Source organism: Schistocerca americana, chromosome 8 (assembly GCF_021461395.2).
Source record: "Schistocerca americana isolate TAMUIC-IGC-003095 chromosome 8, iqSchAmer2.1, whole genome shotgun sequence".
Classification (NCBI taxonomy): domain Eukaryota; kingdom Metazoa; phylum Arthropoda; class Insecta; order Orthoptera; family Acrididae; genus Schistocerca; species Schistocerca americana.
In genome coordinates, this window is record NC_060126.1 from 467,331,111 (window position 1) to 467,355,237 (window position 24,127).

The following is a 24,127-nucleotide window of genomic DNA, read 5'->3' on the forward strand; positions in this document are numbered from 1 at the left end:
AAAAACATCAACATTGGGCTGGAACTGATGCAGTTAAATATTATGTAAAGATTTAAAGTACCGGTACTGTTAATACAAGTAAACCTGGTCCTACAAGTTCTCTTTGACTTTCCGTTTACATAAATAGCTTTAACGCTTAAGTAATTTAAATTTAAAACTAAAAACCACTTAACATACATATTAATCCGCACACTATACAATGGAGTTGTTACAGGTTTCCAATTCGAAACCTCAGTTTACTGGTTCAAGACTTGATACAAAGCAGTATAAACCATATTCAGACTACATATATCATTCTCTTTCATCGGTTATATGGAGAACTGTGACAGTGACTGCAGGAGGTGACTACAAACAAATTCTTCGTTGATTGCCTTTACGTAAAGTGAATTCCATGTCTCATAGCGAAAAAGATGATCCTTCCGTCTGTCTTTCGCAAATTCCTTCTCTTCTTCACGCTTTCTGTTGGATCCTGACGTCTGCAAGTGACAATAGAAATTGTCTTGTAACAGGAATGCCATACTTACAATTACAAAGATGTATTGAGATAAAAGATTTGTTTACAGGTCACATGCATCCGACCTCGAATGTCTCTCAAACATTGAACTAAACTACAGAAGTGCATAGTCACATGTCAAAGGTCGCCAAACAGTGTTATTTAAAGCCTCTTTTACGAAAAACATTCATCCAAAATCTATGAACAAACGTACTCCGCGGAGTATTGGCAGTACTGCCTGTTTGTAAACAACAATTGAAATACTAGTCTGCGATTAGTTCAGTGGAAGATGGACTCAGTGTGTACAGTGATGTGAGAGGTTGTTGTGCACGGCGAAATTATGTATATCCTCATCGGTAGAGATGTCGAAGTTTGGGAAGTGCGGCCTAATGGTCGGTGATAAGAAAATGAAGGATAAAATGCCACCATTCAGAAGAAAAAAAGCGGGAAAATCGTTCCCCGTAAAAGTGTGTACTTTGGATGCTGAACTCGAATTTAATTTAGAGGTTTGTGCAATAACTGTTACTGATATACCTATTGTCATCCAGTTCAGTAGCAACTAGTTTAGTCAACATCTTCAGTGACCTCAGTACCCAGAACTCTGGATGGGATTATTTAGTGAAGCTTACAGAAATTGCACATAAGTTATTGTGATAGCATAAATTTTAGACGAATTTTACTCACACAAACATCGCGGTCCATAGAAAACGACTTATGCATCAAGTCAAGCAGTGTGTTAGTATACCGAACAAACAATAGTTGGGTATAATAAACGTACTCTAAATATAATCAAAATGGTTGCAGCAGGTGTAATTTAAGTCTGCCGAAAGCACTTTAATTCTCCTGATGACCGTACGTTAACCATGACCGTTTCATAAATATTTCTTCAGGAATCTTCGGCTGTCTTTCATTTCTAGACCTAATTGGCATTTTTTGACAATGTAGTTAAAGCCTCTCGTGAAGTTCGCAGCATGTTTTTTTTCTTATTAGAGGTTGTCGGTTAGAATGCTGACATATTTTGTAAATATACCGTACATCAGCAATGAAAAGTGCTAGAAAAGGGGTGGGCGAGCAGTACGTAACTCTTACCAAGTTATGGGGAGTGAGAGAGCAAAATACTTGTTTTTGCATCCTTTTATTAGCCTGTATGTTCATGTGGGCTTGGCGCCATAGTTGTAGAAATATGCTCGACTTCCACGGCACCTCAGTAAGCAACTTTAAATTGCTGAAGTTGGTGGTGATATGTTCTTCCCTAATGCAATTATGTACATCGCTGTGTACCACAACAGCACATTTTCCTAGTTTATTTTTAGATGAGGAAATGATAATACATTGATACTGGCAACTGAAATTTTGTGGTAACATTATCCAGCAATATTTCTAATTTCCAACATACTGAAGAAGGTGTACTTGATATTGACTGAAGGTTTCATGTATTGAACAGAAGATGTTTAGAGTCCTAACTTTTTTGTATCATAACAGAACTCATTTCTGTGTAGTTTGAAGGTGGATGTTAGATTATATCCTTTGTAACAGATTACTTAACTTAGTGGTATGTTGCATTTTATCTCCTTTGCATTCAGTTCTTCTGGAGTAGGCAATGTTTCTCTGTGTAGTATGCTATAATTAGTTACTAGCTACATGATTAATGAATTACAACATGAGTCAGTAATGTATAAGTGGGCCCAGGCCTAACAGCACGTGCAGGTACGAAGTGGAACTACTACATTGGTTCAGGGGGATTGAGGCTTGATTCATTGGTAAGATATTGGAAAGTGATTGTGTATTTTAATGAACGTCTAGAACATTTGTACCACATTGTAGGAATACTTCTCAAGTTCCTGGTATCAAGTCAAGCTAAAAGGAGGTGGCAGTACTAATGATCACTGGCTCACTGGCTTATTTTACGGGCCAGTTAGTGTTACCGAAGTGCTCCAACATCTGAACTCTAAGCCATTCAGTTGAATTTACTGCCAGAAATTCTTATACTATAACTTATAAACTCTGAAATGAACAATATATTTTACAATTTTTATGCCTTACTCTCTTTCAGACATTTAGGAAATACCCAATTTTCCGAAGTTGAGTTTATTAAATCAGCCAGAGATCTCCCTAACCACTGAGAACAGTTCTTTACTACACAGGTAGATATCCCATCAAGACCTTCTGTACTTTTGAGCTTCATAGTGAAAATATTATTTTCACTTGTTGGCATCAGAAAAATACATTCTGTAATATTGAATATGTTATACATATTATTTGGCTTTTGGGACCTATTGTTATCCTTTATAAGTTTTTACACTGTTTCAACTAGTGTAGATTAAAAATATTTCTGACTGCGTTTGGATCCCTACATTTCTTACCATCTTTCTCAAAAATTATATTATCACTATTTCCTCTGCACCACCTGATTTTTCTCCTATAAACTTTATTCTCTATGTTTTATTTATGTTCTAGACACTGCTCATTCTGTTAAGCTGATTTCCCAAGTCCTTTGGTGTCTTTGACAAAATTACAATATTAACTGCAAATCTTAAAATTTTTGTCTCCTCTCACTTATTTTAATTCCCTTTTCAAATTTCTATTGCCTTCCTTCGCTGATTGTTGTACTGACAAATTCATTAACATGGGGGATGGCCTGCTAATTATGCCTCACTTCCTTCTTGATTACAGCCTCTCTTTCTCATCCTTCGACTCTTACAATGCAATTTTTTTTCTGTGCGAGTTGTAGACAGTCTTTTGCTTTCTATGTTTTATTTCCATTAACTTGAAAGATACAAAGAGTTTGTTCCAGTCAGTATCATCAAACTTTTTTTGAAATTTACGAATGCTATAGACATGGGTTTGGCTTTCTTCAGCCTACCTTCCAAGTTGAAAATTGCTTCTGTATTTCTATGTTTCCATGGAATTCAAACTGATCTTACCCAAGGCCAGCTTCTATGTCACCCCATTCTCTATGGATAAAAGGCCTGAACACCAAATCGAGTCCATTCCCCAGCATGCTGTAACACCGAATACAAATAGCATAAATCTTCCTAGAAGGCACAAAGATTGTGTGGTTTAAATCTAATGCTCCAACATCATGAACAATGATGGTAGCTCCATCCATAACAGCATAATGTATATTAGAGGTGTCAGCACCTAGTATGGTGAGATATGTTTAAGGAGTAACACTGGAACGTTTGCCTCTCGTTGTTGTTTATTCGGGTAATGATGCAAAACATATTCATGTTGTACATATCCTGTAAACTGACTCGTTCTGCATCATTTCGATAAAAGAATTGTTAAAACAATCACTGGAACATGTAATTAATTAACTAACTAATCAAGAAGAAAGTCTTAGTGAGCAGAATGGACTGGCAAATGTCCTGTGCCATATTATAGAGAAATAAAGGAAAAATTCTTTGGAGTGTTCCTAGAAATATTCTAGATCTTGTCAGAGGGTGAGAAATTCAACAAACTACATGAGAGAACAATCCAAACTCAACTTTCTCATTATTTCCTACTTTCCAGCAATCACTAAAGAAGCAAAATTAATTATCATAATAAAAATTATGGCTTTGCTGGCTAGTGGAAGGAACAGTTTGCATGAATTAGGTGAGACCACCTCCACCTGTCAACACAGGAAAAAATTTGTAGAAGTACTGCAAAATCTAATTAATATAGCATTGTGTTACGTAATACCTCTGTCAACTGGAAAATGACAAACTAGATAAAAATATCTAGTGTATATAACTACAGTTCAAAGTTGGAACTGTGATTTGAAAAGCAGAAAATAAGACCAGATATTCTAGTGTGTGCGTGTGCGTGTGCGTGCGCGTGCGCGTGCGTGTGCGTGCTTGCGTGTGTTCTCCTGCCACTGTGTGGTGAGTAGATTTTTTTATCTATCCAATTACATTATATTGTCAAAAATTGATTATTTTCATTCTTCTAAAGGAATGTGTTTTTCTAAGCCTTTCACAAATTAATGAAAGAAAAAAGACAAAACTAAAGTCAGTTATTGTGTCTCATGGATCACAATACTTAGGGAAATCATCATGTATGTGCTATAGACAGTGTATTCATAAACAGTGGAAAATAGTTATTAGAATTATGTTACTAATTAATCGTCACTTACAGCTCTACACTACTTTTGTTTATTCGAGCTAAATGAAACATAATAAAATTAACAGGAGTGTCGCTATTTTGAGATCAGCTGCTGCTTCATCAGTTATGTTAAACGCTTGCTGTTAATGTGCTATTGCTAGTTTAGTATCTCCATGAATACATTGTGCAGGATGATTGAGAAAGAAAGAACAGTTTTCAGTGGTTTATTACAGATGAACTGTGAGAGACACACACACACATTGCACATTTCACTGCATGGAGAAAGGTTCAAAGTTGTATGTTCACAAATATCATACACCCAACATAAGCGCCATGTGTTGCTCAAGAAACAGCACAACAGTTGTCAATTTCGTTCCATACGTGAATCAACAGGTCAATAGCTCTTACCAATTTCCCATAGCCAAGGCTCTACCCCCATGGGACTCGACACTCGTTGGCGGGTTCATGTTTGGCTAACATGAGCCCCAGCCTTTGCATCATAATTTTCCATCCGTGCTGCATGTCTATCCATTTGTTATTCTTTTTCCCCTTCCTTGGGGAACATGTCTGGGGTGTTTTTGGAAATGTGTTCTGCATATTCAGTAGCCAATATCAGAACAGACTCTCCACTGTTTTTTGTTCCTTTGTTCTCTCTTCATTCCCCTTCTCCTATCCTTCCTCCGCTTTGCCATTTGTGAGGTTCCTCTTTTTCTTCTTCCTCCATGCATGCTCCTGAAGGCCAGCTCATGCGTCTGATGCATAACAAGTGACTGGATAAAGCATAATTCCCAGCCCTGGGCTGACAGGTAGGGTTCACACGTACCCCCTGGTACGGGCCAGGCACAATGACAGGTGACTGCCTGAGCTGCTGCCTTCCCAAATTGCTGATTGGTCCCTCTATCAGGTGTTCAGGAGGTGAACAATCATATAAGGTGGGTGCATACCCTTCTGAAGGGGGGTCCCTATTTGGAAGAAGCAAGCCCACCATCGGAGATGCTTGAAATCATGGGGGATTTTAATGAGCCAGTCATTATCTTCACAGTCAGCGTCTACCAAACATAAACGGAATGAGGCCAACGAATCAGAGCCGCTGCCAGCTGCACCATGGTTCCTCGTGGTTTCATGTACTGAAGATTGTTAGTCTTTTTCTATGGTAAATCCGTTTATTAGTCAGAAAGGTGTCAATGCAATTTTTGGCCCTGTAAAATCTTGCTCTCGTTCACAAAATGGGCCTTTGCTTTTGGAGACTATTTCTGATTCTCAAGCGCAACAATTACTTGCAGCTTCTCTCCTCCATGGCTATCCTGTTTGTGTCGAGGCCCGTCGAACACTGAATTCTTCCCACGACATTATTACACTAGACTGCTCGATGGTCTGTCCAAGGCAGAAATCCAAATGTACCTCTCTGATCAGGATGTCATTGCAGTCCATTGGGTGATGAAAAAGGTAGATGCATCCTTAGTGCCCCATACGCACACTTTTTCTCACTTTTGATAGAGTGGTGCTGCCATCAAAGATCAAAGCAGGCTATGAAGTTATCACAGTCCAACTGTACATTCTGAACCCGATGGGCTGCTATCTGTGCCATCACTACAATCACACTTGAATGTCCTTTCAACACCTGGCCAAATGTGTAACCTGTGTTTATCCTTACCATCGCAGAAAGTTCCATTCCTCACACTTCCTCTTTATCACGCCATGTCCCAGTCCCTTGGTAGACTGAGGCATGCCGCAGAGACATGTTGTCCGTGTTTTTAACCACCATCCTACAATGGCCAACTTCATTCATTACAAACAGTTACATGCACAGTGTCATCACATTCTTCGGGATAGCAGAAAGGCTAGCTGGATTTACTTTACTAGTTCTTTTAACAGTTCCACACCGTCTTCCATCGTGTGGGGCCAACTTCCGACAGCTGTCTGGGACCAAGGTCCATTCCCCAATTTCTAGCCTGACAGTAACAGATCATGTCATAGTAGACCCTAATGCTATCTCCAACACTTTGAGCTGCTATTTTCCTAAGATTTCGAGCTCCACCCTCTATTATTGGGCCTTCCTCCATCGGAAATGAATGGAGGAGACTCAGGCAATACCCTTCTCTTCTCAGATTTGTGAGTGTTACAATGCCATCTTTACTATGAGGGAGCTAGATCATGCTCTCACTTCATCCCGATCCTCCGCTCCAAGGCCGGATGATGTTCACATTCAGATGTTGCAGAACCTTTTTCTTGCAGTTTCTCCTTCATACATACAATCGTATCTGGGCAGAGGGCATGTTCCCCGAAGCCACTGTCATACCCATACCTAAGCCGAGCAAGGGCAAACACCTTCCTTCTAGTTTTCACAGCATTTCTCTCCCCAGCTGTATTTGCAAGGTGATGGAACTTATGATTCATGCCTGGCCAGTGTGTATGGTGGCTCAAGTCTTGCAATTTACTTACCTCTTTACAGCGTGGATTTTGAGCGTGCCCTTCTGCAGTTGACCATCTTGTCAACCCATGTTGTGAATGGTTTTCTGCTGAAATACCACACTGTGGCCATGTTTTTCAATTTGGAGAAAGCCTCTGACACCTGCTGGAGGACTGGTATCCTCCGTACACATTATATGGGGGCTTCCGGGGCCGCATGCCCCTTTCCCTTCAGGAATTCTTACAAGACTGGGTTTTTGAGGTATGTTTGGGTTCTGCCTTGTTGGACACCTTTATCCAGGAAAATGGTGTCCCTCAGGGTTCCATTCTGAGTGTCACCCTCATTGCTGTCGACATTTACCATTTTATGGCCTGTCTCCTGCCGGGCATCTCCAGCTCCCTTTTTGTTGATGATTTTGCCATCTATTGCAGTTCTCCATGGGCTTGTTTCCTTGAGCGGCATCCTTAGCAATATCTCGATTGCCTTTACTCGTGGAGCATTGACAGTGGCTTTTGCTTCTTCAGTGACAAAACAGTTTTATGAATTTCTGGTGATGCAATTGATTTCTTCCTTCGTCTTTACATCTTGGACCTATTGGTCATCCGTTCATTGAAACTACAAAATTCCTGGGGCTCATCATCGATAGGAAACTCTCTTGGTCCTGTGACATGTCTTATCTGGCTGTCCACTGTACGCGGTCCCTGTGTCCCACGTGACCTCAGTGGTACTTCCTGGGGAGCGGATCGGACCACCCTCCTCCATTTGTAATAGTCCCTTGTCCGTTCAAAACTAGACTGTGGGTATTATTTTTATGCATCTGCACATCCGTCCCTCTTATGCCGTCTCAATACTACTCACCATTGTGGCATACAATTGGCCATTGGCGCCTTTGACACTAGCCTGGTTGAGAGCGTGTATGCCGAAGCATCTGAACAACCGCTGTCACACTGCCGTGACTTTCTTCTCGGCGGATATGCATGTCGTTTGTCTGCCATGCCTCGGCACCGATCCCATGCCTCCTCCTGTGATGACTCCTTTGATCACCAGTATGGAGCACATCCCTCTTCTTGTTACCTCCTGGAGTTCGCTTTCGGTTCTTGCTCCAGCAACTTGTTGTTGTTGTTGTTGTTGTTGTGGTTTTCAGTCCTGAGACTGGTTTGATGCAGCTCTCCATGCTACTCTATCCTGTGCAAGCTTCTTCATCTCCCAGTACCTACTGCAACCTACATCCTTCTGAATCTGCTTAGTGTATTCATCTCTTGGTCTCCCTCTACAATTTTTACCCTCCACGCTGCCCTCCAATGCTAAATTTGTGATCCCTTGATGCCTCAAAACATGTCCTACCAACCGATCCCTTCTTCTAGTCAAGTTGTGCCACAAACTTCTCTTCTCCCCAATCCTATTCAATACCTCCTCATTAGTTACGTGATCTACCCACCTTATCTTCAGCATTCCTCTGTAGCACCACATTTCGAAAGCTTCTATTCTCTTCTTGTCCATACTAGTTATCGTCCATGTTTCACTTCCACACATGGCTACACTCCATACAAATACTTTCAGAAACGACTTCCTGACATTTAAATCTATACTCGATGTTAACAAATTTCTCTTCTTTAGAAACGATTTCCTTGCCATTGCCAGTCTACATTTTATATCCTCTCTACTTCGACCATCATCAGTTATTTTACTCCCCAAATAGCAAAACTCCTTTACTACTTTAAGTGTCTCATTTCCTAATCTAATTCCCTCAGCATCACCCGATTTAATTTGACTACATTCCATTATCATCGTTTTGCTTTTGTTGATGTTCATCTTATATCCTGCTTTCAAGACACTGTCCATTCCATTCAACTGCTCTTCCAAGTCCTTTGCTGTCTCTGATAGAATTACAATGTCATCGGCGAACCTCAAAGTTTTTACTTCTTCTCCGTGAATTTTAATACCTACTCCGAATTTTTCTTTTTTTTTCCTTTACTGCTTGCTCAATATACAGATTGAATAACATCGGGGAGAGGCTACAACCCTGTCTCACTCCCTTCCCAACCACTGCATCCCTTTCATGCCCCTCGACTCTTATAACTGCCATCTGGTTTCTGTACAAATTGTAAATAGCCTTTCGCTCCCTGTATTTTACCCCTGCCACCTTTAGAATGTGAAAGAGAGTATTCCAGTCAACATTGTCAAAAGCTTTCTCTAAGTCTACAAATGCTAAAAACGTAGGTTTGCCTTTTCTTAATCTTTCTTCTAAGATAAGTCGTAGGGTTAGTATTGCCTCACGTGTTCCAACATTTCTACGGAATCCAAACTGATCTTCCCCGAGGTCCACTTCTACCAGTTTTTCCATTCATCTGTATAGAATTCGCGTTAGTATTTTGCAGCTGTGACTTATTAAACTGATAGTTCGGTAATTTTCACATCTGTCAACACCTGCTTTCTTTGGGATTGGAATTATTATATTCTTCTTGAAGTCTGAGGGTCTTTCACCTGTCTCGTACATCTTGCTCACCAGATGGTAGAGTTTTGTCAGGACTGGCTCTCCCAAGGCCGTCAGTGGTTCTAATGGAATGTTGTCTACTCCCGGGGCCTTGTTTCGACTCAGGTCTTTCAGTGCTCTGTCAAACTCTTCACGCAGTATCGTATCTCCCATTTCATCTTCATCTACATCCTCTTCCATTTCCATAATATTGTCCTCAAGTACATCGCCCTTGTATAAACCCTCTATATACTCCTTCCACCTTTCTGCTTTCCCTTCTTTGGTTAGAACTGGGTTGCCATCTGAGCTCTTGATATTCATACAAGTGGTTCTCTTTTCTCCAAAGGTCTCTTTAATTTTCCTGTTGGCAGTATCTATCTTACCCCTAGTGAGACAAGCCTCTACATCCTTACATTTGTCCTCTAGCTATTCCTGCTTAGCCATTTTGCACTTCCTGTCGATCTCATTTTTGTGACGTTTGTATTCCTTTTTGCCTAATTCATTTACTGTATTTTTATATTTTCTCCTTTCATCAATTAAATTCAATATATCTTCTGTTACCCAAGGATTTCTATTAGCCCTCGTCTTTTTACCTACTTGATCCTCTGCTGCTTTCACTACTTCATCCCTCAGAGCTACCCATTCTTCTTCTACTGTATTTCTTTCCCCCATTCCTGTCAGTTGTTCCCCTATTCTCTCCCTGAAACTCTCTACAACCTCTCGTTCTTTCAGTTTATCCAGGTACCATCTCCTTAAATTCCCACCTTTTTGCAGTTTCTTCAGTTTCAATCTGCAGTTCATAACCAAGAGATTGTGGTCAGAATCCATATCTGCCTCTGGAAATGTCTTACAATTTAAAACCTGGTTCCTAAATCTCTGTATTGCCATTATATAATCTATCTGATACCTTTTAGTATCTCCAGGATTCTTCCAGGTATACAACCTTCTTTTATGATTCTTGAACCAAGTGTTAGTTATGATTAAGTTATGCTCTGTGCAAAATTCTACAAGGCGGCTTCCTCTTTCATTTCTTCCCCCCAATCCATATTCACCTACTATGTTTCCTTCTCTCCTTTTTCCTACACTCGAATTCCAGTCACCCATGACTATTAAATTTTCGTCTCCCTTCAGAATCTGAATAATTTCTTTTATTTCATCATACATTTCTTCAATTTCTTTGTCATCCGCAGAGCCAGTTGGCATATAAACTTGTACTACTGTAGTAGGCATGGGCTTCGTATCTATCTTGGCCACAATAATGCATTCACTATGCTGTTTGTAGTAGCTTACCCGCATTCCTATTTTCCTATTCATTATTAAACCTACTCCTGCATTACCCCTATTTGATTTTGTGTTTATAACCCTGTAGTCACCTGACCAGAAGTCTTGTTCCTCCTGCCACCGAACTTCACTAATTCCCACTATATCTAACTTCAACCTAGCCATTTCCCTTTTTAAATTTTCTAACCTACCTGCCCGATTAAGGGATCTGACATTCCACGCTCCAATCCGTAGAACGCCAGTTTTCTTTCTCCTGATAACGACGTCCTCTTGAGTAGTCCCCTCCCGGAGATCCGAATGGGGGACTATTTTACCTCCGGAATATTTTACCCAAGAGGACGCCATCATCAATTAATCATACAGTAAAGCTGCATGCCCTCGGGAATAATTACAGCTGTAGTTTCCCCTTGCTTTCAGCCGTTCGCAGTACCAGCACAGCAAGGCCGTTTTGGTTAATGTTAAAGGCCCGATCAGTCAATCATCCAGACTGTTGCCCCTGCAACTACTGAAAAGGGTGCTGCCCCTCTTCAGGAACCACATGTTTGTCTGGCCTCTCAACAGATACCCCTCCGTTGTGGTTGCACCTACGGTACGGCCATCTGTATCACTGAGGCACGCAAGCCTCCCCACCAACGGCAAGGTCCATGGTTCATGGGGGCTTAACTTCGCTATACTTGCCACTTTCCCAATGGGTGTGAACCCTTAATCACCTTCATTTACATCCTAAAGACACTACTCCAGCCTCATTCTATTGCCATACATTTCATGACCCTCGGAGGGAACTTTGTGATAGTACCTTTGTGTACACTGATGACTCTCGGACTGACTGTGGTGTCGGGTTCACCATTTCCTGACAGGATGGCCTCTTTTTAACCATTTATGTTTGCCATCTGAGTGACCAGCTGCTTTAGTAAACAACGCTTGGTCTGTTGACCGTGTTTTACTTTTTATTCATCGCAGCAAAGTGGCAAAGGATATTTAATCTTCAGTTCAGGACCTCCGTTTCTCTATGGCATATTTTATAGACCTTTCCTCAATTTATTGTTTTAGCTATGTTTCCTTCTGTCACTTGGGCTTAACGTGTAGTCATTTTTAACCCTTTTTTTCTTAGTGTTGTATGGTTCTGGCTTGAGAACATATGACCCTAGTTGCTTTTGAGCCTTAAAACAAAACAAGAGTCAAGGCTCTCATATTAAAGATGCAAACCACTTCCTTCACCTACTCTTGACCGTCGCCAAGCTATTGTGGTACCACCTGGATCTTTACTTTTCACTGTGGATGCCACCCTTCATATACTATCATCCCCCATGTTGATGGCCTTGCTGATACGGAACACTTCCTCTCCCAACATACTTCTGACTCCAAAACCACCACCTCATTCCTAATACATCTAACTAATTACATCCACACACATAATTACTTTTTCTTAGAGTGAGAGATATATAAACAAATCGGTGGCATTGCCATGGATAATCAAATGAGGTCCTCCTATGCCAGTCAGTTTATGGGCTATCAAGAGACAACTTCCTAGCCTCCATAAACACCAAACTCCTTGTCTGGTTCAAGTCCGTTGATGATTTCTTCATGATCTGGACCCAGTGCAAAGACTCCCTGTCCTCATCCTTCGACATCCTTGATACCTCTCCCTTTTGCTGCACCTGGTCCTTTGTTCCCCACCTCTCTGATAGCTCCATGCGTACTTTTGCCCATATCTAGTCCGTGAACCATCAACATACCTGCATTTTGATGGCTGACATCCCTGCCACACCAAAAAATCTCTTCTGTATAGTCAAGCCACCCATAGGCAGTGCATCTGCAGCAATGAGAATTTCCTCAGCCAGTACGCCTGTTGTTGTTGTGGTGGTGGTCGTCTTCAGTCCAGAGACTGGTTTGATGCAGCTATCCATGCTACTCTATCCTGTGCAAGCTTCTTCATATGCAAGTAACTACTATAACCTACATCCTTCTGAATCTGTTTAGTGTATTCATCTCTTGGTATTCCGCTGTGATTTTTACCCTCCATTCTGACCTCCAATACTAAACTGGTGATCCCTAGATGTCTCAGAATGTTTCCTATCAACCAATCCCTTCTTTCGGCCAACTTTTGCTACAAATTTATTGTCTACTAAATTGTATTCAGTACCTCCTCGTTAGTCACATGGTCAACCCATCTTATCTTTAGCATTCTTCTGTAACACCATATTTCGAAAGCTTTTATTCTCTTCTTGTCTAAACTATTTATTGTCCATGTTTCACTTCCATACATGGCTACACTCCATACAAATACTTTCAGAAAAGACTTCCTGACACTTAAATCTGTACTCGATTTTAACAAATTTCTCTCCTTCAGAAACGTTTTCCTTGCCATTGCTAGTCTACATTTTATGTCCTCTCTACTTTGACCATCATCAGTTATTTTGCTCCCCAAATAGCAAAACTCATCTACTTCTTTTAAGTGTCTCAGTTCCTAATCGAATTCCCTCTGCATCACCTGATTTATTTTGACTATATTCCATTATCCCTTTTTTGCTTATGTTGATGTTCCTCTTGTATCTTCCTTTCAAAGCACTGTCCATTCCATTCAACTGCTCTTCCAGGTCCTGTACTGTCTGACAGAATTACAATGTCATCGGCAAACCTCAGTTTTTATTTCTTCTCCATGGATTTTAATTCCTACTCCAAATATATCTTTTGTTTCCTTTACTGCTTGCTCAATAGACAGATTGAATAACATTGGGGGTAGGTTACAACCCTGTCTCACTCCCTCCCCAACCACTGCATCCTTTTGATGCCCCTCAACTCTTATAACTGCCATCTGGTTTCTGTACAAATTGTAAATAGCCTTTCGCTCCCTGTATTTTACCCCTGCCACCTTTAGAATTTGAAAGAGAGTATTCCAGTCAACATTGTCAAAAGCTTTCTCTAAGTCCACAGATGCTAGAAATGTAGGTTTGCCTTTTCTTAATCTATTTTCTAAGATAAGTCGTAGGGTCAGTATCACCTCACGTGTTCCAAAATTTCTATGGAATCCAAACTGATCTTGCCCGAGGTCGGCTTCTACCAGTTTTTCCATTTGTCTGTAAAGAATTTGTGTTAGTATTTTGCAACCGTGACTTATTAAACTGATAGTTCGGTAATTTTCACACCTGTCAACGCCTGCTCTCTTTGGGATTGGAATTATTACATTCTTCTTGAAGTTTGAGGATATTTCGCCTGTCTCATACAACTTGCTCACCAGATGGTAGAGTTTTGCCAGGCCTGGCTTTCCCAAGGCTATCTGTAGTATTAACAGAAAGTTGTCTACTCCCAGGGCCTTGTTTAGTGGTACATCTTTCAGTACTCTGTCAAATTCTTCAAGCGGTATCATATCTCCCATTTCACCTTCTTCATCTACATCCTCTTCCATTTCCATAATATTGTCCTCAAGTACATTGCTCTTGTATAGACCCTCCAGCAATCACTAAAGGAACAAAATTAATTATCATGATAAAATTATGGCTTTGCTGGTTAGTGGAAGAAACAATTTACATTGAGTAGGTGAGATCACCTCCACTTGTCACCAAAGGAAAAAATTTGTAGAAGCACTACAGATTTTATTTAATGTAGTATCATGTTACATAATGCCTATGTCAACTGGAAAATGGCAAACTTGATAAAAATATCTAGTATATATAACTATATCTCAAAATTGGAACTGTGATTTGAGAAGCATAAAATAAAACCAGATACTCTAGAAAGCCAACACATTGAATTTCAACATGCAGAGCACACTAGACATTGACCAGAATTGACAAGACATGTGCCAAAGATACTGCAATAATCCACTGTTATAAGGCCAGTCCTAATATATACAGCACCTTCAATGGACTCACATAAGTCAAACAGCAAAACTCTTGATCATTCTAAGAAGAATACAAAAGACCGTCACAAACATAGTATGTGAATAAGATGCTTGGAGCAAAACTCGTAGAACAAAGTGCAAAACAAGTTCAGGACATCAAGTTCCAACACAAGCAGTAATAGGAACATAAAGTTAAAATACAGACTATGAAGTCCTCTAAAAGGTGCAGAAAAAAGTGTATCAGAATGCAATTAGAACAGGAGCAAAGAGAAACTGTAGGGAGACAAAAATACACAATAATAAGCAACCAAATTATAACGTAAAGGATGTGTGAAGCAAAAAAATGAACTTTGGAGAAGTTTTTTAAATGTTTCCTCTGTCACTTGGATCACAAAATTTTTTTGAAATCCTTCCCATAAACAAGAAACAATTTGATTTAAAATCAAAAAACTTTGTAAAGAAATGTCATTGTAAACTTTACATGAATTAATAAGAAATGTCATTGTAAACTTTACATGAATTAATACAATAAAAAAAGCAAAACAGAAATAGTTATTAGAAACTATTTTAGTTTTTAATCATTCTCTTACAGCATATATTATGTTTGCTTATTCAAGCTAAATTTAACATAGTAAAACTAACAGGCGAGAGCCATTGTTTCGAGAACAGCTGCTGTTTCATCAGTTATGTTAAACACTTGCTGTTAATCTACTATTTAGTCTCTCCATGAATATATTTTAGAGGATGACTAAAAAAGAAAGGACAGATTTTAGTCTTTTATTACATATTAATTATGAAGACAGAAACACAATGCACATCTCACTGGATAGTGGAAGATTCAAAGTTTTATATTTGTATGTACCATACACGCCACATGAGCACCATGTGTAGCTCGAGAAACATCACAACAGTAGTCCATTTCATTTCACACAGGAATCAACAGATCCCTCTCAGTTTATTAGATTGAAAGTTTCAAAAATTAGGTTTCTCAGCTCCTGAAGAATAGTTGCCATAAGTGGGGCAAAGACTCTGTCTTTTATGTACGCCCACAGAAAAAAATCACAAGGTGTGAGGCCTAGTGAGCTGAGCTGGAAGGCCAAAAGAAATTAACAATATCTTCTTGTCTACTTCTTCCAGTACAACATTGTGGGATGGAAGTGTTAAGAAAATGCTAATGAAAGTGAGGTGGGGCATCGTCATGCATAAAAATGAAATCATTGGAATCGTCATTAAGCTGAGGAAACAATCAGCATTGCAGCATGTCCAGGTATGACATTCCTGTCACAGTTTCATGTACAAAAAAGAAAGGTCTGCCAACTTTGAGTACAGAAATGGCAGTAAACACATTCAGTTTCAGTGAGTCTCTTTCATGATCAAATACGATGCCAGAATTTTGTGACCCTCAATTGTGGTGATTTACTTTACCCGATAGATGAATTGTTGAGTCATCCAAAAAGATGAGTTGTTTGGAAAAAGTGTCCTCTGCCATATCCTGAGGAACTGAAATGCAAAATTTGCACCTTCTGTTACAGTAACCGGGATGCAATTGCTGCCGTAACTGTATCTTGTAAGGCTTCAAATGCAGGTGTCATGTCAGAACACACCGCACCATTGTTTGTGGAAATTGAAGTTCCTGGGGTACCCATCTTTAGGACTTCAGAGGGCTCCATGTGAATACATCTTGGATATGCTCGACATTTTCATCAGACACACATGGCCGACCAGTCCACTTCCCTTTGCATTTGCAACCACCTTCCAAGAATTTTGTATATCTATACATTTGCTTGTGTAGAGGCAGCTTGTTGCATAATTGATAGTGGACTGTGTGTTGCACTCGAACAATGGATTGACGTTGCACGAATTCCAATGCACAGAATTAGTTCCCTTATTGTGTAGTCACCATGTTGCTACAAACAACAGCACATCTGGATCAAAACTTTGAATGTTCCTCTATCCAGTGACAGGCACAGTGTACTTCTATCTGCTATGTTATATCTGTAATAAGCAACTGAAGTATGTTCTTTCTTCTTGAATCACCCAGTATTTGCTTGAGAAGGCTTTAAGGGCCATGGTCATACATACAAGATATATAGATATTTTAGGATATATAGCAATAACACTTTGTTCCATTTATCAATGTTTTGACCAGTGCTGCAGTTGAAATTCATAAGGGGGAGGGGGGTGGAATATAGGCGATTTATGGCCAGAATGATCAGGAATCCAGAATAAACTTTGCTATGGCTAGAAGAAAAATATAGCTGGATCTTAAGTCATCTAAAATATATAGGTTACTCAAAAACCTTACCCTCTAAGTACCATAACAAGTGGCTGTTTAAGAGTTATTTCCTGCAACAATGGACACCCTATATGACCAGACTTCAACTTGTTATTTTTGAGCAAGACTTCAAATTACATGACCACTAGGGAAGGTGGAGGTAGAGCCTCACAGCAAATTACCTACATTCAAATCTACATCTATATCTATATTCAGCATACCACTGTGAAGTGCTTGACAGAGAACAAGAAGGGACAGAGATGTACTATAATAAGTGTTGTGGAGGATATGTGGTGGCACTGGAATTCTAACGGTAGCATGTATTTCAACAGTGGCCACTTCTACATTAGTTTTAAACCAGGTCTTCCACTTGAACATAGTAAGTCAACAGTAGAGGCAATAAGTCCTCAGGCTTCAGTGTTTACTGTAAAGCAGTAAACTTGACACACACACACACACACACACACACACACACACACACAGTTTGCATCACTAAGAAAGGGTCATCACAATGACACAGGATGGGTCCTCTCGCCTGTGGATGTGACCGTGAGTCAGTCAGGCGTGGCTGAAACAGAACTGATAATGGATAGTAGATTCTCCTTGGGAAGAGTGCAGAGAAGATTGCCATGTGGTCGTGGCTCCTTTCATTGTTTGTAGCTTGTTTGCAGTATCCATGGCTTGCCACTCTGCCACTCCTTGTTCCAAGTCTCCAAAAGCTTAAGTTGCAATGTAAGTTTGTGTGTGTGTGTGTGTGTGTGTGTGTGTGTGTGTGTGTGTGTGTGTGTGTGTGTGTCGGTGGGGGGGGGGGTAGGCATTCGTACACAGCAAGTGTGTGTGTGTGTGTGTGTGTGTGTGTGTGTGTGTGTGTGTGTGTGTGTACGTACGTGTACGTACTTTATGGGTACTCAACAGTGATATTATCAACTCCCTGACATATTTTCAAAGGAACAAATGCGCACAAAATCACTAAAATTATTGTATTTACTCAATAACACTCATGCACTCATTCCCACCTAATTCACATTCGCTAACACACTCACTATTTGTCATGCCTTAAGGCAACAGAAAAAGTGTGAAAGGTATAATGACACTGGAGCTAAAACAATGGCACAAATATATGTGACTGGCTTACCACTTATAAAAAAATTGGGTGAGCCATTTACCCTGTTAACAGATTAATAAAGTGTCCCTTAAATTTTCTGGAAACAAATTGGACAAATAACAAAAAGGTTAAAAGCTTCACCACATTCATCTGAACATCACTTAAAATAGAGGGCGGATCTGCCAGCAAATCTGCCACTGCCCTCTGATCCAAAAACATAACACAGTCACTTCCTATGTGAAGGCGAGGTAGGAGGACCTCATCCCGTCTTTGTGGCTGGAAGGAGGTAAGATGAGTAGTGGGCTTTACTAGACACAGCTTATTATCTGTCACTTCCAGCCAATCATTCCCAATGCAATGCATGACTCTGTACCACAGTAAGGTGACAGAATGCAGGGGAATGGCGCATTGAAATAACTGGGGATCACGACATGCTGCCTTGGCTGCTATATGTGTCCTTTCATTCCCCATAATAACCACATGCCCTGGCACCCAGCACGAAGACACCTCCTTCCCCAGCTGTTGTAGTTGGAGGAGAATGTCCTGAATATTACGGACTATTTTATTTGACGGGTACAAGTATTGTAGAAAGAGAGTAGGGCACTCAGAGAATCACACAGACGTGTAATTTAGCACCTGAAGTCTCGAGGCATTTGGACCTTGAGGACAGGATCAGGGAAAACGACAGAGCAACTAACCGAGTCACCCTGTTTTGACCCATCCTTAAAGACAGCTGCAGAGTTGCAGTTATCAGTTAAAATGTCATAAAATAATTTATTAAAAACATAGACAGCAGTACAATCTGTCCTGCACTGCACCAAATCTAAAATTAATCTGTGTGGTAGGCAGTTAAAACCCTGAATTTGGGGTTGTATGTTTGCTCCACACCAAGTGACTCCAGCACACGCTACACGTGGATACCAAATGGCATCGTTGTTCGTGGGTGACTAGAGAAAAGGCATTCCAGAGGTGGACAAGCAACATAATGGTATGTGAGGAACTTAATGCCTGATGCACCATGAGCAGTTGTCACCCGAAGGTGAGCGGAGGTTCCTCAGCCTCAGCAGAGAGACTAGATACGGGGCTGGTCTTGTAAGCATCTGTGGCCAGTCTAATCCCCTCATGGTGGATAGTGTCAATAACCTGCAGGTAAGAAGGCCTCACTGACCCATACACTGTGCACCATAGTCTAGCCACAAATTCACTAAAGGCCTATAAAACTGGAGCAGACATGCCCTGTCTGCTCTGCAAGATCTGTGGCTAAGGCACTTTATGGTACTGAATTCCTTCTGGGTTCTAACTTTTGGGTCTCTCAGGTGTGGTAACTATGATAGTTTGGGGGCAAAAATGAGGCCCAGAAACCTCAACAAGTCTTTAAAATGTGGAAGGTATCCCTCATATGCAAGTCAGTTAAAATAAAAATACAATGAGTATGATTAAAATTAAGGCACACACACTTATCTGCAGAAAATCGGAACCCATTTGCTCAGCCTACTCCTCTAACCCCTGCACAGTAAGTTGCAACTGACGTGCAACACTGGAGGAGGAACAGAAAATACCAAAACTGTCCACATACAAGGAGAACTATACAGGGCTCCTTTCTGTAGACGTGATACTGTTCATGGCTATAGCAAAGAGAGTAATGCTCTAAGGAACACCAGCCTGCCACTCGAAACCATGCAACAGTACACCACCAATCTGAGACCTAAAATGCGATTATAAAGGAAGAAATGTATGAAAGTGGGGAGATGCCTATGAAAGCCCCATTGATGGAGTTGCTCGAGAATATTGTGTCTCCAAGTCTTGTCGTACACCTTACTGATATTGAAGAATATGCCAAGACAGTGATGTGTACATAGGAAAGACTGCTGAATAGCCGCCTCTAGTAGGGTCAGGGCATCAACAATGGATCCAAATCTCCGGAATCCACACTGAGAATGGCTAAGGAGTTGCCTGGTCTTTAACAACCAGACCAGGTGACAGATAACCATTCGCTCTAGGGTCTTTCCTACACCGCTCTTTAAGGCAATGCTCTGGTAACTACTGGGATGTGTGTGGTACTTCTCTTGAGCTGGGTAAGTTGCCTTTCTGCCATATAAAATTAAAACTTTCAAGGAGGATTTACTTTGACACTGCTAACAAATGCCAACACATGCAGTACCGGTTCTGGATGTGACCGGGTGCAGTATCATGCGTCTCAGACAGTGCCAATTCCAGCTCCCAAACAGAGAAAGGGCACTTGTAAGACTAAGAATTGTGAGATCTGAATTCCAACATTCCCCTCTCTACATTCACAAGGTAATAGCAAAATGTCGGATCATGGCTAACATTGGCTGTAGTCACTGCAAAATGCTCTGCAATTGTCTGAGCAATGCCTCTGTGTGTTATTTGGAGACACACGTTTCAGCTCTGCTGCTATTAACAAATGACTGTTTACCGGAAATCCTCCAATGGGTTCCCATACTTTTTTACAAGTGGAACAGCTGATGGAGTCAAGGAATACTTGCCATACCATTTTCTTGCTCTCTAGCACAGGGCATTCCTGCGCTAGCAGTTTCCGTTCTTCCACATGTGTCCTGAACCCACTAATGTTCTACTATAATATGGGAGCTATCTATCACAGAGGTTGCAATTTCACTCTATTTTTCTGCCAGGGAGTGGAGCCCATCATGGATGAGGCTCAGTCTTGGTGCGAGATTGTTGTCCCAGTCCGACCTCAGGGTCCATTAGCTCTACAGAAGAATCACGAGAGACGTCAAAGAGGACGGCATTTACATTGTTACACTGTTTACTTTCTGACTCCGTTGGTAGTGGATGCGTGACCTTTGATTTTTGCCTGTGTAGGCTTCAGAGCCACAGCCATGGCAGTGCTAGTTGCAGTGCTGGGCAATGGACTTGACTGAACCTTTGGAGAAGCAGAGAGCTCAACAATATCTGCTACTACAGCCTCATCTGATGTTCTGGGAGGAAGTGTAGGCTTTGAAGTAACTGTAACAACACAAAAGTACATTGACAAACACAGGTACCAGTTCTGACACTAGCAACCTCTATTTGTGTAGCAGCATCAGTTTTCTGGACTGACAGTTTAACATATGAAGCAAAGAAGTAGCGAGCATGGGGTAGGGGGGCTGCATGGCCTTATAAATCTTTTTGGCCTCACCATAGGGGATCCATTCTGTAGTTTTGTCTCGTGTGTCTTCCATTCTTCAAGGAAGACACAGCAGTCCCTCCTCCAGACAGGTTGAGCCCCAGAGCATTTCACACACTTTGGAGGAGATGAACATCCGACTGCCTTGTGGCCAGCCTTATCACATTTGCCCCAAGTGACTTCTCCCTAACCTCCAAGAGTGGTGTGCCCAAAGTGCTGGCATTTAAAAGATAGCATTGGGTTTGGGACATACAGCTGCATGGTTAGCAAAGAAAACCTGTCTTAATATGTTCTGGGAGTTTTAAGCTATTAAAAGTGAAGATAAATGAGTTGGATTTCATTGGATTGCCTTCCATCCTTCTCTTAATATTCTGTACAAGGCTTTCTTGGGCCCATTCAACTTTCAGGTCTTCTTTGGGTATGTCCAGGAGGTCCTTGCATATCAAAACACCTTTACTGTAATTTAATGTGGTGTGGAGCTCTGTCTCAGTGGCATATTCCCCGAGGTTTTTGACCTTCTGCAGGCTTGTCACTTGCTGGGAACTTCAGGTTTCCACCAACAGTCTCCCATTTCGCAGCCACTTAACAGATTTTAACTTATCTGCAATCCCTTCTAACCTCTTTTGAATCAAAGACAGTGAGACTTTTTCAGAGCTTGTCTCTTTCCTTTTAACTGATTCTGAAGTGAGAGAACTGGCTACATGAGCCCTCCCATTAGATTGGGTTTGGTACCTTCCACTGGCCTACACTTTTTGCTGGGAGGAGGAAGTGAAAATTTCGAAAAATCCATCTTGGTCCCACAAGCAGCTAAGGAAAAAGTCCACCTTAACAGAGCCCCCGCATGATAGGTAAACCTTACACAACTGAGGTGCAGCAGGTTTCCCAGAGGTTGCCCGCTAATGTCTGTTCCATATCAACAGCCATGCATCTTGTCAGTGCGCAGCAGACCTTGAAGTTGAGGTTTAGTTTTTTTTTATAGAGATTTTTACCATCTCTGCTATCTGGGCAATTAAATAAATGTTCTTGTTCCCTGTGACACACAATGTTCCACTGCCTTGCCACACGGTGGTCGTTCAAGCACACCCATAGCTTACAAAAACAAGGAACTGTGGCATTTAACAGTCCCCAGCTCAGAAACTCCAGGGTTGCCAAGCCCGTACACAGCAATTTAATGCTAAGCCCCTGAGGGCTACAATGTAAGTATTGTGTGGGACCCCAGGAAAGCATGAAGGCAAGATTTACTTAATTGTCAACCTTAGAAACATCAATATACACAACTTCTGAACCAAAAATTTTGGCAAGAATAGAGAGGAACATATGGTGAAACACAGAAGAGCTCTTTGCTGATGAGACTGTAGTATATGTGCAAGCGTAGTCGTTTAGTGACTCTAGGGGACACAGTGACTGAGGACAAAATTTCTGTCTGATGTGATGAATGGCAACTTGCTCTAAATGTAGGAAAATGTAAGCTGATAGACTTAGGTCAGTGTAATGGCCAGCCTGGATGCGGCTTTTAGGCAGCAATACACACCACACTAGGTAGAAAATGGTATGGCAAGTATTCCTTGACTCTATCAGCTGTTCCACTTCTACAAAAGTATGGGAACCCATTGGAGGATTTCCAGTAAACAGTCATTTCCTAATAGCAGCAGTGCTGAAACGGATGTCTCCAAATAACACATGGAGGCATTGCTCAGACAATTGCAGGGCATTTTGCAGTGGCTACAGCCAATGCTAGCCATGATCCAACATTTTCCCATTACCTTGTGAATGTAGAGAGGGGAATGTCGGAATTCAGATCTCACAATTCTTAGTCTTACAAGTGCCCTTTCTCTGTTTGGGAGCTGGAATTGGCACTGTCTGAGACGCATGATACTGCACACGGTCACATCCAGAACCAGTACTGCATGCGTTGGCATTTGCCAGCAGTGTCAAAGTAAATCCTCCTTGAAAGTTTTAATTTTATATGGCAGAAAGGCAACTTACCCAGCTCAAGAGAAGTACCACACACATCCCAGTAGTTACCAGAGCATTGCCTTAAAGAGCTGTGTAGGAAAGACCCTAGAGCGAATGGTTATCTGTCACCTGGTCTGGTTGTTAAAGACCAGGCAACTCCTTAGCCATTCTCAATGTGGATTCCGGAGATTTGGATCCATTGTTGATGCCCTGACCCTGCTAGAGGCGGCTATTCAGCAGTCTTTCCTATGTACACATCACTGTCTTGGCATATTCTTCAATATCAGTAAGGTGTACGACAAGACTTGGAGACACAATATTCTCGAGCAACTCCATCAATGGGGCTTTCATAGGCATCTCCCCACTTTCATACATTTCTTCCTTTATAATCGCATTTTAGGTCTCAGATTGGTGGTGTACTGTTGCATGGTTTTGAGTGGCAGGCTGGTGTTCCTTAGAGCATTACTCTCTTTGCTATAGCCATGAACAGTATCACGTCTACAGAAAGGAGCCCTGTACAGTTCTCCTTGTATGTGGACAATTTTGGTATTTTCTGTTCCTCCTCCAGTGTTGCACGTCAGTTGCAGCTTACTGTGCAGGGGTTAGAGGGGTAGGCTGAGCAAATGGGTTCCGATTTTCTGCAGATAAGTGTGTGTGCCTTAATTTTGATCATACTCATTGTATTTTTATTTTAACTGACTTGCATATGAGGGACACCTTCCACATTTTAAAGACTTGTTGAGGTTTCTGGGCCTCATTTTTGCCCCCAAACTACCATAGTTACCACACCTGAGAGACCCGAAAGTTAGAACCCAGAAGGAATTCAGTACCATAAAGTGCCTTAGCCACAGATCTTGCAGAGCAGACAGGGCATGTCTGCTCCAGTTTTATAGGCCTTTAATGAATTTGTGGCTAGACTATGGTGCACAGTGTATGGGTCAGTGAGGCCTTCTTACCTGCAGGTTATTGACACTATCCACCATGAGGGGATTAGACTGGCCACAGATGCTTACAAGACCAGCCCCGTATCTAGTCTCTCTGCTGAGGCTGAGGAACCTC

At 41.2% G+C, this 24,127-nt stretch overlaps 1 protein-coding gene across 1 annotated transcript in view; it reads left to right on the plus strand.

The window, feature by feature from the left end:
- Positions 1-778: 778 nt before the first annotated feature.
- Positions 779-24,127, plus strand: part of LOC124625796 (merlin) — a 171,733-nt gene continuing 148,384 nt past the window's right edge. The window contains exon 1 of the mRNA XM_047149248.1: positions 779-999. Coding sequence (XP_047005204.1) covers positions 856-999 — 144 coding nt within the window. The 5' untranslated portion in view covers positions 779-855. The remainder of the gene's footprint in view (positions 1,000-24,127) is intronic.